The sequence below is a fragment of the Neofelis nebulosa genome, chromosome 12, assembly GCF_028018385.1.
Source record: "Neofelis nebulosa isolate mNeoNeb1 chromosome 12, mNeoNeb1.pri, whole genome shotgun sequence".
Taxonomy (NCBI): Eukaryota; Metazoa; Chordata; class Mammalia; order Carnivora; family Felidae; genus Neofelis; species Neofelis nebulosa.
Window position 1 is genome coordinate 34,861,040 of NC_080793.1, and position 17,871 is coordinate 34,878,910.

The 17,871-nt window shown below is 44.3% G+C and overlaps 1 protein-coding gene across 1 annotated transcript in view; it reads right to left on the reverse strand.

The window, feature by feature from the left end:
- Positions 1-14,740: 14,740 nt before the first annotated feature.
- The window catches only part of CCDC180 (coiled-coil domain containing 180), a 60,466-nt gene continuing 57,335 nt past the window's right edge, over positions 14,741-17,871 (reverse strand). Inside the window, exons 37-39 of the mRNA XM_058694842.1 lie at positions 16,973-17,078; positions 16,061-16,196; positions 14,741-14,913 (exon numbers count right to left, since the gene is read on the reverse strand). Coding sequence (XP_058550825.1) covers positions 14,782-14,913; positions 16,061-16,196; positions 16,973-17,078 — 374 coding nt within the window. The 3' untranslated portion in view covers positions 14,741-14,781. The remainder of the gene's footprint in view (positions 14,914-16,060; positions 16,197-16,972; positions 17,079-17,871) is intronic.

A 17,871-nucleotide genomic window follows, 5' to 3' on the forward strand; every position in this document is an offset into this window, starting at 1 on the left:
TGAGGGTCTTTTGATTCAGTGAAAAGAGATAGCAAGCAATGAAAAGGTTGGCTGGAAGTAGATCACAAGGCCCTAGAGCCCATGCACAGAAGTTTGGGCTTTTCCCCAAAGGCAATGGGGAACTGTTCAAAATCTCCTTTGAATGCTGTTCTCTTTTATACTCCCACATCTAGTCCCTAACTAAATCTGCCCAAATGTCTCTCCCCGGCACTTCTCTTCATCCCTGCTACTGTATTTCAGTCTATTTAGGATCTCTCTCCCTTGCAATCTGCTCCAAACACTGCAGTGGGTTTAATAGACCTAAAATATAGCCAGACCCAGTTTGGACTCTGCAGTGCTCATGACATCTTCTGACTCCACATTTATGATAGGAAAGATGTAAAAAGCAGCTCCCAGTGGAAAGAGTGCCAGTGGAGAAGAAAATTAGGAAAAACTCCAGAGTCCAACATGCAAAGTAAATCATAAAAGCAATGTATGTTGACCTCAAGTCTGAGATTCTTCATCCTTTCAAAGGGATTCTATGGACTGTACTGTATAGAAAGACAAATGACGTTCTGCAGCTAGTTTTTTAAAAAACTGATTTTGGGGGGCACCTGGGTGGCTCAGTCAGTTAAGCATCTGACTTAGGCTCAGGTCATGATCTCACGGTTCATGGATTCCAGCCCCCTGTCAGGCTCTGTGCTGACAGCTCAGAGCCTGGAGCCTGCTTCAGATTCTGTGTCTCCCTCTCTCTCTGCCCTTCCCCCATTCATGCTCTGTCTCTGTCTCTCTCTTTCTCTGTCTAAAAAATAAACATTAAAAAATTTTTTTAAATCAGATTTTTGATGAATAGTTTACATATAATAATAATACATATTTTAAATGTATGGTTTGGTAAATTTTGACAAATGTATTCAATCGTGTGTCCACCACCACAATCAAGATCTAGAACTAATTCATCATTTCAGAAATTTCCCCTGTGCCTCTTTAGAGTTAATTTCTTCCCCCTACCACCAGCCCCTGGCAGGCATTGATCTGTTTTCTGTTACTAGAGCTTTGCCTTCTCTAGAATGTCATATAAATGGAATCATACAGTATGGAGTCTTTGTGACTGCCTTCCTTCACTTAGCAGAATGCTTTTGAGAGTCACCCACGTTGCCACATCTATCAGTAGTTTGTTTCCTTTAATTGCAGAGTAGATACCATCACCGGTATGGATATGTCACAATTTGTTTATTCACATTTGATACATGTTTGTGTTATTTCCAGTTTGGGGCTATTGTGAATAAAACAGCTGTAAACAATCACATACAGGTCTTTGTGTGGTCATATAGTTGTCTTGCATAAAGACTTAGGAGTAGAGTTGTTGGTTGCAGAATATGTGTATGACTAACTATAAGACACTATCAAATTGTTTTCTAAAATGGCTGCATCATTTTGTTCTACCTCCTCCCACCTGCCAGCAGTGTATGACAGGTCCAGTTGCTCTAAATCTTCTCCAGTCCTTGCAATTGTCAGTCATTTTAAGTTTAGTCATTTTAGCAGATGTATACAGATATCACATTGAGGTTTTTTAATTTGCATTTCCCCATGACTAATGATATTGAGCATATTTTCATGTGTTCACTGGCCCTTCATATATGTTCTTGGGTAAAGTGCCCATTCTGCAGGTAGATTTTTGGCTAAGACATACCAGGAGGTTCTCAGAAGTCCATGGAAAGCTGACATAGCAAGGACAGGTTAGGAAGTTTGTTAACTTTCTTTGGAAATGGCCCCAAACCCAGGGAATTCAAGAATTAACTCCCATGCCCTGGATATATAATTGCATTTCAGGGAAATCGGAGATGATATCAAAGGATGACAAAAACTGGTTATTCTTCTGACACAATGGCTCTTGCCTCTTGTGGGATAGGAGGTTAGAATATGGGAGAGTAACACATGGATACGAAATTTGGCATATGATGTCAGAGAAGATTTTGGGGGCACCTTAAGTCCCACTAGGAACCTGTATTAAAAACTGCCTTAGATGAGGGCATATATCCTGACGCCAAAGAACGGAGTTTTCAGAATGAACAAGACTGAGGTGGAAGGTATTCTCTCTCAGCAAAAGCCCAAGCTCATCTTTGGATGACCGGAGTCAGGGCCAGGAGCATCTGTGTCTCTCTTTCAGGAGAGGCAGGAACACTTCCCATCCTCAAGGGCTGTTGAGAGGTTGTGATCTGCTTGGATGGCTTTTGAGTGTAGGCAAGACAGATAGTAGGGGGACCAAGACCAGCTGGCCAGTGGACAACAGCCTGGCAAGTAATCTGTGCCCATCCAAATACTTCCGAGAGGTTGTCATGGGAAAGGAGTGCTAATCAAGGCCCAGGCATAAGAAAGGAAGATGGCTTTATTGCCACCTTATCCTGGGCTGAGAAAGGTGGGAATATGTCCAGTGTGAAATGTCCATCTAAAGCCCTTCATGCATTTTTGTCTACACCTGGGGAGCCTGTTTGGAGAGAGCCACACTGGACACAAACACCAAAACACCCGTACAAGGCAGATAAGACCAAAGCCACTGGTTGAGGTGCATCTCTGTCCTTCCCTCCTTCCCTTCTCTCAGTCCAGCAAGCACCACTTAGGAAGAAGGGGAGACAGCAACCACATTCCAAGAGCACGACTGTAGCTCATTTTGTTTTTATCTCACCTGATGGGGTTTCTGGCATTTGCAATGCGGTCTAAGAAAGAGATACTCCCAACCCTCCCTCACAGGGTCTCTCTGACGTTTCTGCTGTGGTGGGCAGTTCTTCCACTCTTCAAACTTTGGAGTGGCAATTTTAGACACCCCAGTTGTCCGCATGTCACTTCCCATCTGACCGCATCTGCCTCTTCTCTAGATCGTCTCCTATGAGGAAACCCAATCCCAAACTCTCATTTCTATCTCTTTGCCTACCACCAGATGAGCTGCAGGGACTTGGCTGTGGCATTATTTGGGGTCTTCATTAATTCCTCTCCTGGGAAATCTTCCTTGAAGCCCCACCCGAAAGTGACCTGCTCCCTTAGTGGAGCTCCTGTAGCACCTTGTCTGTCCCTCAAAAATGTTTACAGTAGGGGAGGATGTAGGAGATGGTCCCAGGTCTCATCTTCCTTGTGAACAACTTGAAAGGACTTATATTGTATTCATTTTTTTTCCTCTGAGTTATTTAATTGCAAATAATTTTAGCAATGATAATTCTAAGTCCTTCTTAAAGCTGAACAACACGTTCAAAGTTACATACGTGGACTAAGTCCAGCCTCACCTCACCTTTTTGCTTACATAAGGCCAGGAAAAATAGATGCATAACAAATGGAATCTTTGGACAGATCTACTTTTAATCGTTAACATCATGATCACACCCTCTCCTGTCAGCTATTGCCTCACCAACAAATGCAGAGGAATTTCTAGACAATTGCATTTGTTTTAACTGAGTAAGGAGAAACAAAACAAAACAAAACAAAACACTGAAGGGAGAGATTGCTGGGGCGCTGCTAAAATCCAGGCCCTGGTAAAGCTGAGGATGTGCTGATCAAGCAAAACTCCCTAATCTGCCCACAAAGGCCTCCAAGGTGAGTCAGCTGAAAGGGGTTAATCCCCAGAAGGGACTGATCCCTAAAGCTGTAGAGGCCACCCAGCCACTGAACACTGGAAAACAGGGGATAACAAAAGCTTAAAGCCACATTGTGTAGAGCAAGGTCATAGGACCAACGGGGGAGGGTCTTGGCTCTCTAAGAGATGGCCTCTGCCCCTCTAGAGCTGTGGCTCATTTGCACAGCCCAGCCCTGGGCAAGGCCCAGAGAGAAGGACAACTCCCAGGATGCAGATATTAAGTTGGCAGCAGGTTAAGGACCCAGATGTGGGGTAGGGCATGGAGGTGGGGTAACTAATACTTTAAGCAAGGCAAGCAACTATAGCATTACTGATTCTGTAACAATCAATAAACAGACTGGTACAAAAATTATACTGCAGTAGATGCTAGGGGTGAGGAAGGAAGGAGGCAAAGAGAAGGAACCACGTAAGTCTACGGCTTAGTATAGCTTAGCTGATCCTGAAATCAAAAATGCAGACAGTATTCAAGAAAATGTGGTTTCAGAGCCCCCTGACTGGTACAGTTGTTAGAGCATGTGACTCTTGATCTTAGTGTCATGAGTTTGAGCCCCATATTGGGGGCAGAGATTACATAGAAAAATAATATCTCTTTTAAAAATGTGTGTTCAGATTCAAAGCGTAATACTCTGGGAGGATCATTGCCACTTAGTTGTTTGACCTTGAATAAATCAAAATCTTTTGTTAGATTCCCTTTAAGGGGCAAAATTAACCCAGTAAGTAGCAAAAGAGACTTCACTAGAGGCTTTTTGGACAATTCCCATTCTTTAGTGGGTCTCCATGAGAGCAACATCATCCCCCCACCTCCCCAGGGCACGTTGGACATTTGTGAGGTTAATTTAGGTTTTCACAGTGATGGGGGGCACCTCCTCAGATTTAGTGGGCTTGGCTGGTCGCTTTTTGTCCTGCTGCCAGCAGAACAGCTCCCCGATATCCAAGGAGTTCCCTTTGTCCCAACCAACATGTGACTGTCCTGCCAGCCATTCATGTAGCTGAAAAGCCTCTGATGTATAAACACAAATAACTTTTTCGTAGTTTTATACATAACACGTTTTCCAAGTTATTTGATCTGTGAATTTCAATTCAGGAAAGTAAAGGGAGGGGTTACAAAATATTCATTATAAAAGAGGGTGCTGGGGGCACCTGGGTGGCTCAGTCAGTTAAGCATCAAACTCTTGATTTTGGCTCAGGTCATGATCTCATGGTTTCATGAGTTTGAGCCCCACATTGGGCTCTGTGCTGAAAGCATGGAGCCTGCTTGGGAGTCTCCCTCTCTACCTCTCTCTCTGCCCCTGCCCCGCTTGTGCTCTCTCTGTCTCTCTCAAAACAAATAAATAAACCTAAAAGAAAAAAGAGGGTGCTAGGTCAGATAGGGGTTGAGTGCTGCTTCTAGAAATCCCCCAACAGCCATTCTTACCCAAAGAGAAGCTGAACAAGACATTCTTGTTTACTCCAACAGACAGGGATGAATGCATGTCTTTATTAGAATTCTGCATCATCCCACTCCCAAATTACCTGATTTTCCCTAGCACTTACAACATGCTGAGGAGATTAAACACTGTTTTGAGAGTTCTTCCTGAAGTTCACTTAGCCCATAAGTAGAAGAGATGGTCTTCTTTCCAATTCTCTCTTCATCCTCTTGCACTTAGCCTTTTCCATTTAAAACTGGAGCCCCTGCTCTCAGTAGCAACTTCCTTCAAACAGGGTGTTTTATATTTGCAATTAGAAAATTATAGCACCTTGGGGCACCTGGGTGGTTCAGTCTGTTGGGTGTCCGACTTCAGCTCAGGTCATGATCTCGCGGTTCATGAGTTCAAGTCCTGCGTTGGGCTCTGTGTTGACAGCTCAGAGCCTGGATCCTGCTTCCGATTCTGTGTCTCCCTCTCTCTCTGCCCCTCCCCTGCTCACATACTCTGTCTCTCAAAAATAAATAAACATTTAAAAAAAAGAAAAAAAAATTATAGTACCTGGAGGCTAGCTGTTGCCTAAGAAAGGAGCTAACAAGGTATTGGCCAGAGCAAGCCACCAGAGGAGATTTCCTCCAGATAAGTGGTTCTTAATATGAAAGTAACACAGTCTGCAAGCACTAACACAGCATTTCCCTCTCTTCGTGCAGTACATATTCCAAAAAAATGGATTTGAAGGTTGATATGTATATATATATCATATATGAATATATATATGATATATATATGTGGTTGTGTATATATCATATATGAATATATATATGATATATATATGTGGTCCCTAATCAGAACGACTGCAGTGTTCTAGCGCTGGGAAATGCATAGAAAGTATAAAGACAAAGTAAACATCCCCCCCCCCCGCCGCCCCCATGAAAATCTCTAAGGCAAGCCATAGACCTGCATAATAGAGGTTAACAAATGGCTTGCACCAAATCCAGGTACCAATTTACTGGCTGACAATTGTTCAGAAAGAGACTTGATCTTTACTTTGCCATTCTATATCCATGGAATTTTTCTTTTCACATCTCCAAATGTTTCCAGTCAATTCTTCCAATTTTCTTCTCTACACCTTTTCCATCCTGGGAAGGCACTGTGTTCACCTCCAAGGCTGGTGGACCCTGGGTGGTAAGGTGGAGAACAGGCTGGAGGAGTGTGACCTGATACTTCTCCAGATGCTTGCTGACAACAACAGGCCAGACAATTAGACAGACAGCCCTTACAGACTATTTGCAAAATATTGTTCCTCTGCACGGACCACCTCTGTATCAGTGGGGAACTTCCCCTTGTGTATGAGCCCTGCCCTTATTGGGAAGGCAGCTATGAATGTCAAACTGCCATTTTGATCTAAAAACTCTCTCTCTAGAGTGTCTACCTGTGAACTTTAGTGTTACCTGTTGGTTAAAGAGAAAGAATGGAAACTTCCCTAAAGCGGGGGTTGTTTGATATTTGGAGAATGCTGTCACAACCTTCTTAAAATCTTCTCTTGGTCAATTGCCACACTTACCTCCTCTAAGCAAGCTTTAATTAATTGAATTTCTTGAAAGTGGCACTCAGAAAAAAGTTCTAATTTCCAGCTGGCTATTTCTTTGCAAATAAACAAGACCCATTTAGAAGGTATTTGTAACTCAGATAATGGCCAGTTGTTCTAAATAGCAGAATTGGTAACTTGTCAGAATCTTTCCTTGGGTGTTTTGGAGCCTATACTGCTAAAGTTGAAAAAAGCATTGCTCTGGGTGATTCCAAGTCTCAATCCTGATCTTGTAATGTGTCTGGGAAGATCAAGTGGCCTCTATTTGAAACTACAAGATTTGTGGGTGGGTGTTATGACATGTTGCATAAACCCCATTGCTGGAAAGCTGATTTTATAACTTGTGTGCAATGTTTACAACATCACCAGCAACCTGTTTAGGGCTGTGGTGCTAACAAGATAGAAGTGAAATGGAAATCTAGGTCAATGTTGTGTAAACCGGTGTTCTTGGACTTATTCTTAAAGGTCTGAGGTTCTCAATAAGAATGTAAAATATTTACATTTTCATTTAGATGATTATTTAAATAAATACAGCCACATTTTGCATCTTCTGATGACTACTTTATAACAAAGAAGTGCCATGCTAACAGTTATATATAAGATCTTTATGAGGAAAACTACAACTCTTGCAAAAGGAACCAAAAAACCATTAAGTGGAGAGATATTCTATGTTCATGGATAGGAAGACCCAATATTGTCAAGATGTCAGTTCTTCCCAACTTGATCTATAGATACAGTGTGATCCCAATCAAAATCCCAGCATGTCATTTTATGGACATTGGCAAACTGATTCTACAGTTTATATGGAAAAGTTAAAAAAAAAAAAAAAACAGAATAACTAACACAGTATTGAAAGAGAAGAAAAAATTGGAGGACTGGCATTATCAGACTTCAAGACTTTTTATAAATAAAGCTACAATAATTGATATAGTGTGTTATGGATGAAAATAGATCAATGGAACAGAATAAAGAACCCAGAAATATACCCACAAAAATATAGTCAACTGGTCTTTAACAAAGGATCAAAGGTAATTCAATGGAGAAACAATAGACTTTTCAACCAATGGTTTTGAAACAACTGGACATCCACATGCAAAAAAAAAAAAAATTAACCTTGATACAGAACTTTCACAAAAATTAACCAAAAATGTTGTGATGTAGAATGTAAAACTATAAAACTCCTAGAAGATAACACAGGAGAAAATCTAGGTGAACTTGAGTTTATCAGTAACTTTATTTTTTTTAAGCTTTTACTTATTTTTGAGAGAGAGACACACACACAGAGAGAGAAAGCACATTTGCACACATGCACATAAGTGGGGGAGGGACAGAGAGAGGGGGGTAGAGAATCTTAAGCAGACTCCATGCTCAGTGTGGAGCCCAATGTGGGGCGCAATCCCACAAACCATGAGATCATGACCTGAGCTGAAATCAAGAGTCAGATGCTTAACTGACTGAGCCATCCAGGTACCCCTGTCAGTAACTTTTTAGATAAAACACCAAAGGATTGATCCATGAAAGAAAAAGTTGATAAGCTGAACATTGAAATTAAAAGCTTCTACTCTGCAAAAGACATTGTTGAGAGAATGAGAAGATAAGCCACAGACTGGGAGAAAGTATTTGTAAAACATATTATATGATAAAGGACTAATACCAGAAATACACAAAGAACTTTTCAAGCTCAACAGGAAGAAAACAAAAATTAATTATTGAGGGATGCCTGGGTGGCTCTGTCTGTTAAGCATCCAACTTCAGCTCAGGTCACAATCTCATACTTTGTGAATTCGAGCCCTATGTTGGGCTCTGTGCTGACAGCTTGAAGCCTGGAGCCTGCTTCTGATTCTGTGTCTCCCTCTCTGTCTGCCCCTTCTCTGCTTGTGCTCTCTCTCTCAAAAATAAATAAATAAACTTAAAAATTAATTACTGAATTTAAAAATGGACAAAAGATCTGAACAGACACCTTAGCAAAGAAAATATGAAGATGGCAAATAAGCATGCCCAAAATACACAAAGAATCCTAACACTCAACAATATCTCAACAAATAAAATTTCAAAAACAAAATAAACTCACTACCTCCAGAAAAAGTATCTCAAACAAACCATTTTAAAAATGGGCAATAAGGGGCGCCTGGGTGGCGCAGTCGGTTAAGCGTCCGACTTCAGCCAGGTCACGATCTCGCGGTCCGTGAGTTCGAGCCCCGCGTCAGGCTCTGGGCTGATGGCTCGGAGCCTGGAGCCTGTTTCCGATTCTGTGTCTCCCTCTCTCTCTGCCCCTCCCCCGTTCATGCTCTGTCTCTCTCTGTCCCAAAAATAAATTAAAAACGTTGAAAAAAAATTAAAAAAAAATAAAAATAAAAATGGGCAATAAAAAAAAGGGGCAACAGATCTGAACAAATATGTCATCAAAGAAGACAAGAAGATGGTAATAAACATATGAGAAGATGTTCAATATCATATGTCATTAGGAAACTGTAAATTAAAGCCACAATGAGATACCACCAAACACCTATTAGAAAGGCTGAATGCAAAAAAATCCCTGGGGGCACCTGGGTGGCTCAGTTGGTTAAGTGTCTGACGTTGGCTCAGGTCATGATCTCATGGTTAGTGGGCATGAGCCCCACATCAGGCTCTGTGCTGACAGCTCAGTCTGGAGCCTGCTTCCAATTCTGTGTATCTCTCTCTGCCCCACCCCCGCTCGTGCTTCCTCTCTTTCTCTCAAAAAATAAACATTAAAAAAAAAAAAAGAAAATTAAAAAAAAAAAAAAAAGTCCTGATCATGTCAAATGCTGACAATAGTGTTGAACAACATTCCTGGTTGGAATGCAAAATAGTACAACCACTTTGGAAGACAATTTGTCAGTTTCTTAAAAAGCTAAACATAGTCCTACCATATGATCCAGCAATCGTGCTCCTAGGTATTTACCGAACAAGTGTTGGAAACATGTCTACACAAAAACCGGCACACAAATATTTAACAGCAATTGTGAATAATAACCCCAAACTGGAAGCAACCAAGAGGTTCTTTAATAGGTGAATGGATAAACAAGCTACGGTACATCCAGATGATGGGTATGATTCATCAATATAAAGAAATGAGCTATCCAGCCACAAAAAGACATGGAGGAACTTTATTATTTTTTTTATTTTTTTTTCAGTATATGAAATTTATTGTCAAATTGGTTTCCATACAACACCCAGTGCTCATCCCAAAAGGTGCCCTCCTCAATACCCATCACCCACCCTCCCCTTCCTCCCACCCCACATCAACCCTCAGTTTGTTCTCAGTTTTTAAGAGTCTCTTATGCTTTGGCTCTCTCCCACTCTAACCTCTTTTTTTTTTTCCTTCCCCTCCCCCATGAGTTTCTGTTAAGTTTCTCAGGATCCACGTAAGAGTGAAACCATATGGTATCTGTCTTTCTCTGTATGGCTTATTTCACTTAGCATAACACTCTCCAGTTCCATCCACGTTGCTACAAAAGGGCCATGTTTCATTCTTTCTCATTGCCATGTAGTACTCCATTGTGTATATAAACCACAATTTCTTTATCCATTCATCAGCTGATGGACATTTAGGCTCTTTCCACAATTTGGCTATTGTTGAAAGTGCTGCTATAAACATTGGGGTACAAGTGCCCCTATGCATCAGTACTCCTGTATCCCTTGGGTAAATTCCTAGCAGTGCTATTGCTGGGTCATAGGGTACATGGAGGAACTTTAAATACATATTGCTAAATGAAAGAAGCCAGTCTGAAAGGCTACATACTGTATGATTCCAACCATTTGACATTCTGGAAAGGGCAAAACTATAGACAGGGTAAAAAGATCAATAGTTGTCAGTGATTGGGAGAGGAAGAGAGGAAAGAATGGGTGGAACATGGGGCCTGAGGGTTGGTTGTACAACTGTTCTGCATGATACTATAATGGTGGATACATGGCACTAAAGCATCTGTCAAAATTCATAAACCATGTAACACAAAGACTGAAACCTAATGTAAACTATGGACTTTAGTTGGTCCGTAAATTTTAACAAATGAATCACACTATTATAGGATGTTACAAATAAACTGTGGGGGCAGGGGATGGGATATATGGGAAATTGGTGTTCCTTGCTCAGCTTTTCTATAAACCTAAAACTGCTCTAAAATACGAAGTCTGCTAAGTATTAAAAAGTTTAAATGAGATAATATTTGAGAAATATACATAGCACAGAAAGTCAACTGTAGTTTATCTACTTTTATTATTAATTCATTGCAATTATTTATGTCAGGATCAATTACTTTTTATGTAAGTTGATTTGGGGTTCATATCATAATTTACTGATTATAGATTCTGCTATTGTAAATTTTAGGGATTATTATTTTAAAAAAAATTTTTTTTTTTTAAATTTTTTTTTTTCAACGTTTTTTTTTTTTTTTTTTTTTTTTTGGGACAGAGAGAGAGAGCATGAACGGGGGAGGGGCAGAGAGAGAGGGAGACACAGAATCGGAAACAGGCTCCAGGCTCCGAGCCATCAGCCCAGAGCCTGACGCGGGGCTCGAACTCACGGACCGCGAGATCGTGACCTGGCTGAAGTCGGACGCTTAACCGACTGCGCCACCCAGGCGCCCTTTAAAAAAATTTTTAATGTTTATTTATTTTTGAGAGAGAGAGACAGAGAGACAGAGTGTGAGCAGGGGAGGGGCAGAGAAAGAAGAAAACACAAAATCCAAAGCAGGCTTCAGGTTCCACACTGTCAGCACACAGCTCTACGTGGGGCTCAAACACAGGAACCTTGAGATCATGACCTGAGCCAAAGTCAGACGCTTAACTGACTGAGCCACCCAGTCATCTCTAGGGATTATTATTTTTAATAATAATTAAAGTTATGCATATCAAAATGTTTTCCAAATGTATTTTTTCTTCCATTAATCTTTAGTCCATGATAAACTTTGCCACGAGAAGTTTTAACTACTATTAGTTTTATTTTGTGCGTATTATTTTTCCTAGTATTTACCACGAGGGTCAAACATGGTGGGGTCAACAGATTCTATTCTTTGATTTACAGACATATGATTTTGACTCAGCTTTTTAGGAACATGTTGCTTGCCTACAAGACTTCACAACCCCACCTCTCTCCACCCCATTTATGAAATAGAAGAGGGTTTTCTGAGGTCTTCTTATAAGGGACAAGCAGATAAAAATCAACACAATCCCACTCACACACTGGTTTAGAACAGACTTTTTGTTCTCTCTGTGAATGAGTGAACACCAAGGAAAGAGAGGCTGTGGATGCCCCACGCACCTGGAAATAACCCCCTCTCCTCTTCATCTTGAAGTTCTGTGTAGGAAAGAGCACTGGTAGTTTCCACATTTTCATTCCCACTTTGCTTAAAAACCAGTTTTGATTTGGGAAGCAATTCAACAAATGAAAAGACTAAAGTTCTTAACCTCTCTGACAGCTAAGAGTGACCGACGTTTAGGTCAATGACATGTGAACAGAGTATGATGGGGGACTTTGGGGAGGCTGGTCAGATGGGACAGATACAGCTGGGAGGGCCTCTTTTCCCTCCTTCTTTTCTCCTGCCTGCAGTCTCAAGTGTAGACCTGGACCATGGGCAGCCTTGATGATAGAAACCACATGCTAAGATGCTGGGGAAGGACAGATGACCCGTGGTCTTCCATGATGAGCAGTCCAGGACCAATAAGGACGGCCTGCCTCTAGAGCTTTTTTGGGTTTGGGGGATTTGCTTTTGTCTTTGGTTTGTTTTATTAGCAAATGTCCTCCACCATAGGGGTTGTAGGAAAGTTTTGTGAATACAGAAAAGGGCAGGTTAAGAGGACGGCCCCTCTCCTGGAACATAAGTGATTTTCTCTGGTTATTGTCAGTAAGTCACAAATAAGTCAGTGCTATCGTCCAGTTGCCTGGGGTGGGGGTCACTGGAGTTGTCCCACAACAGAAAAAAGAGCTCTTTTATGTGAAAGAGATAGAAATCTCTTTGTGCCACATTATTTTTCTACTGGATTTTCTACTATACATAGGCAAATGTAGGAGCTTTGCCATTGAATCACTATGTGACCTTGTACAAGATAGGCCCTTTCCCTGGGACACAGCCCTTTGTGCATAGTGGCAGAGACAGGTATGCAGGCAGCTTGCATGATTCTGAGACTTGGTGTTTCTGCCTGGCTGACATTCATGCCCTCTTCTGTTGGGAACAGGACATTAGTGTTTCTTCAGGGAACTGCCCCTTCCCCACCCTTCATCCTAGTGGCTAAGTGAGGCTGACAGCCCTTGCTGGGTCCAGTGGTGAACATATGACCCAGGCCTCAGCAGCTGTGGGGTGCACAGAGCTGGCTGAAGGAGACCCACCTCATGTGTGGAACTACTAGTACAATGTACACGCGTACACGTCAACTTGCGGGCTCGTGTATGCACTCTTCTTGGGTCTTCCCCAGGACCCCTTGTGTGTGCCTGGCCATGGACACAAAGCCTGGCTACCATACACTGTGTTCCTTTCTGTACCCATATCACTCCATCTCAACACCCCAACCTGTTTCGATGGAGCTGGACCTCACTGAGCATCCCCTTATGTGGTTCTGTATCAGGCTTTTGTTGCACAATTGGGAAACTGAGACCAAGAGTGAGTCAAGGACCAGTCTGGGGCCCAGGAGGTGGGCAGAGTCCGGAGGATAAGGAAGGGCTTTGGCCTTGTAGGCCAGGGCTCAACACATCCTGAAAGAGTTTACTTGGTGATGAGAAACTCTAGGATCCCAGGGGGCCCCTGCCCACCTCCTCTCCATTGTGGAGGTCATTTTCCTCTCCACATCCTCACATGTGCTCAAGCACATTCACTCACACTGACTTCTTGGGTGGGGAACATGGAGGCATGGTCAAGAAAGAGCAGACATGGGAGAACTTACAAGAGGGAGAATGGAAAGAGGTTGGAGGCAGCTCTATCATGGGGCAGTGGCATCCATTTCCCTAACTACCTGCTCGATGGGGAAGTCCCTAAGGTTCCAAGGGTAGCTTTGAGAGAAGGACTGGGGTCTTGCAGTCCACCTCTGTGAGCACCTGGAACTACAATGAGCCCACAGTCCCTAGTGTGGACAGTGGCTACAGGAAAACAGGTCAGGAGGTAGGTCAGTGACAGGCCAGGGGACAGGCAATGCAGGGTGGGGGACAGGTGAGGAGGACAGATGTGTCTGGTGTGTGTGGAGGAGGGTTAGAAGGGGTCTGGAGCAAGGCCAAGGCTTCTTCCAGGCTCCCCTTCCCCATGACCTCATTCATGCTTCTTGGGATCATCTCCAAAACAATGGCTTGCCCCCAAGTCTTTGTCCACTTTTGGGGAACCAGAAAGTATGCTGAGGCACTATACTGGCTGTATACCTTTGAGGAGGTTGTCTTGACCTCCTGAACTTGAATTTCCACATCTGTAAATGGGAGCAAAAGCCTACCTCATCAAGTCATTAAAACAGGTAAAGCATAGGAAAATCCAAACTGATGCAAAGTCAAAATGCAAACCAGGTAAAAGGAACAGGAGTTGATGAAATCAAGGAAGGGATATAAGCAGTCCATCCAAGTGCCACAAAAAGCTATTAACAAATGAGATGTGGCGTGGTTAGGCCATTTAATCAAGGAAGAGAAAATCAACAAGGAAGATGCAAGATGGAGGCTTCCAGAGGGAAGGATCTGAGTCTCACAAGATTTAAGGGGCCCCTAGGAAAATTAAGGAGTCCTGGAAGATTTTCCTCAAAATACTATAATTTGGTCAGGCAAGTTGCCAGGCAGATACCCAATCAAGACTGGATGAATTCTTTGTGGGTTGCATGGTTGCAATTATCTTACACTTTGTTAAATGTAAATATACCCATGCCCAGATAGTTTTATTATTTCATTTTCCAAGATGAAGTGCCAAGCATGCCTATTGGAATTATGTCCTCTGAATTACTGGTCTCTATTTTAAGTGGCCCACTCCTGTGACCCACCAACCCTGATAACCACATGGAACCCATTTCACCTCTGTCCTCCTTACCCATCCACGTGGGCAGGGACCACACCATGTCCTGGTCACTGATGAAGCTACAGTGCTGGGTATAGAGCAGGGATGGATGAACGGATGGATGGATGGATGGATGGATGGATGGACGGACAGATGGATAGAGAAGGAGTCCATAAAAAATGAACCTTTATGTGGGGTGCGTTGAGGGTGTCACAAGTATAGGCCCTGGATGGTATCCACGGAGCGCTTCCAGCTGTCCTTCCAGCGCTGAGCCTCCTTCACCTGCAATGTGTTGTCGTCCTGGATCTTCTTCAACTCCTTTTCAAATAATGCTAAATATTTCTGGGAGCAAACCAGCAGGAGGAGGCCAGATGAGGAGGGACTTTTGGACTCTGGGACCTACAGGAATGCAATACCCCACTGGCGGGTGGTTTTAAACCTACTCCAGACACTGACAAGGGTTCCACAAATCATTTCTCATGTAATCTGTCCAGCAACCCATTCGGCAGGTCCAGTCGTTTTATAGATGGGGAAACTGAGGCTCAGAATCTTGCCTGGGGTCACCCAACTAGAAAGAGGCTGAGCAGGGACAAGGACCCATGCCCCTGATTCTGGACTCTGCACCATTCCTAACTGCCATACCGCACTGTGGCTTCCTTGGAGCTCAGGGGACTTGGTTTCCATGTAAGGCTGATCCCTCCACACCTTGAACCCTTACTGAACTCGACAGAGGTGTCCCCTCTGCCCAAGCTTGGCATAGTGGCCAGGGAAGGGCGTGGGCTCTCCCCCAGTGGGGTCAGCCTATCTTGTACCCTGGGCAGGACAAGATTTCTCTCTCGGGACCAGGACCAACACTGCCACAGGCAGCATCTGGGTGCAGCCTCCTCTTTAGACAGGCCCCAGGGGTGACTAATAGGCACTGGGCTCAAATCCTGCCTTTGTTACTTCATAGCAGCACGAGGGGGACACATTTCTTTAAGCTTCAATGTCCTCATCAGTACTAGGTGGACAATTCTTTTCCTCATGGGGCCATTATGAGGAGTCAGTGAGATGCCTCATGTTGAGAGAAGCGTGGCAGGTGCCCAGTAACTGCCAGCTGCTCTACCCACTGCCTCCCACTGCTCCCATGGCCTCTGTGCCTCTTACTACTCTGTCCCCTCACTCTGACTCAACTGTTCTTCCAGAGGTCTTCCTTCACCCCTCAGTCTGGGTGGTGTCCCTCAGCTGGGCTCCCCCTGGCACTGGGGCTCATGCCATCAGACCCACACTATCACTGGGATTGGACATGACCCACGAACATGGGTCTGCGAACATTAACTGTCTTGAGTGTTGACACTGTGCTCTGGGGCCCCCTGCATGGGTCACCTTCCCCATGGGCCAAACATGAGGGCACCTTGGGATGGGAAGCTCCCTTCTTCCCAAGGCAGCCAAACTGAGCTGCCCTGTGCTCCCTAGGACATGCCCATCTGCACCCTGTCTCTCGACTCACCAGGTAGACGGCATCTCGGGCTTCCACGGCCGCCAGGTGGCCCAGGGTCGTTTTGGTGGTGATGATGGATGATGTTTTCCGGAGGAGAATCTTGTTTTGGATGGTGACGTCAGTGGGTTTGATTCCTGGCCACTTCCTACAAACAAACATGCATGTAAAAGTCTGACATGCTTGTCATCGTCCTTCACAGCGCACCCTCCAATCCCGGTGGAAACGTTTGGCATACCTTTGCCTTTTTTTATTTTTTAAAAGATCATGTTGTAAATGTCTTCCTTAAAAGAAAAACCTCACTGAGCATTTAACATTAAGTTTCTTCAAGTTCTTTTTCCTACTTTCACACTGAATCCATGTGTGTAGCCGGTCTTGGCTTCTGCACAGGAGAGAGGAATGCTGCACTTCTAGTTGTCTCCCTTTTGCAGGCCTCAGTTTCCTCAGCAGTGGGCCAGCCAGGTGGCAGTCACTGATTCCTGGCCCATTTTTCCCACTGTGTTGGGCAAATCCCTGCCTTACTTCCTCTTCCAGAGTCACATTCTTGGGGCACAGAGAACAAGGACTTTGACAGCTCTTATCACACATTCAGCGCTCCACAGTGCGACCAGTGACTCAAGAATGTGCCCCATACTGGGATGGGCCTCCCTTTCTTTGGGCGCCCCTTTGTGGGTCCTTATCAAAGGAACTAATAGCTGCTGAGCTCTTAACTGTGTGCCAGGGGCACTCTAAGTACAATCTCATGAAACTTTCTCTTTGTAATACCACAGAAGGTGGGCTTCCATGCCCATTTCACAGGCAAGGAAACTGAGGCTTAGAACATAATGCCTTTCCAAGGCTTCCAGTTGCCCCTGACTATGCCGCTGCCTCGTGCTCCAGCAAACTCAGCCATTGGTGGTATTCTTCAATGCTCTTGGCTCTTACCTGCTCCCCCGCTCAATCAGGGGCTTCTCACTTTCTTCCTTCAGGGAAAGCCTAGCGAGTTTCCTCCGTATGAGGATTGATGTTTTCTGTTTGGTAGGCTCCATCCCTGGCAGGCAAAAGACAGGTTATGACCATAGCCTCACACACGGGCTGAGATCAAGGGGATTTCCCCCGACCCTACGTTTAGAGGGATGAGGGCTTGCTCCCTTCCTCCCGACTTGGAGTGTCCAGTGGGAGGCAGAGCCCAGTCCCACAGAGAAGCTGAAAGCACCAGATCTGAAGGCCCAGTGGGGGTGGGGGGGCTGGTGATGGGAGGTGTGATTTAGGCGGTCTTCCCAGCTCCAAAGCCCAGAGCCCGACGCTCTGACCTTCACACAGCTTCCACAAGCCTCCAAATAAGCTTTATAGACCCCTCTTTGGCTTATACCAGCTCAAATGGGTTCTGAACTATCCCTGGGGCAAACACATTCAATGTTGTCCCTCTGGCTCACTGACCTGTCCTTTCAAGTGCCTTCCTGACGGGGCTGCAGCAGCTGAGTGACAGCCAGCAGGCAGGAGCTGCCCCGATCTGCCAGGGAGGGCAGGGCCAGGCTGCTTGGCCCAGAAGCCGGAGTTACAGCAGGAGAGGCCTCCCTGGGGCTGGTACGGGGCTCTTCCAGCTCCACGGTTCCTTCCAAGTTACCAAGAGTGGCTTCCCGGCTGCCTGCTCTGCCCAGCCTCCTTCAGGCCTCATCTCTAGTGCCTCTGCAGGCCCTGCTTTCCCAAACAGGGCCTGCACTGGACACAGAGACTTCCAATATGGGAAAATAACCACTACCTCAAAATGCATATACATTGTGACCCAAAAAGTCCACTTCCAGGAACCTATTGCCCTGGAATAGAGATATAAGGATGAAGAT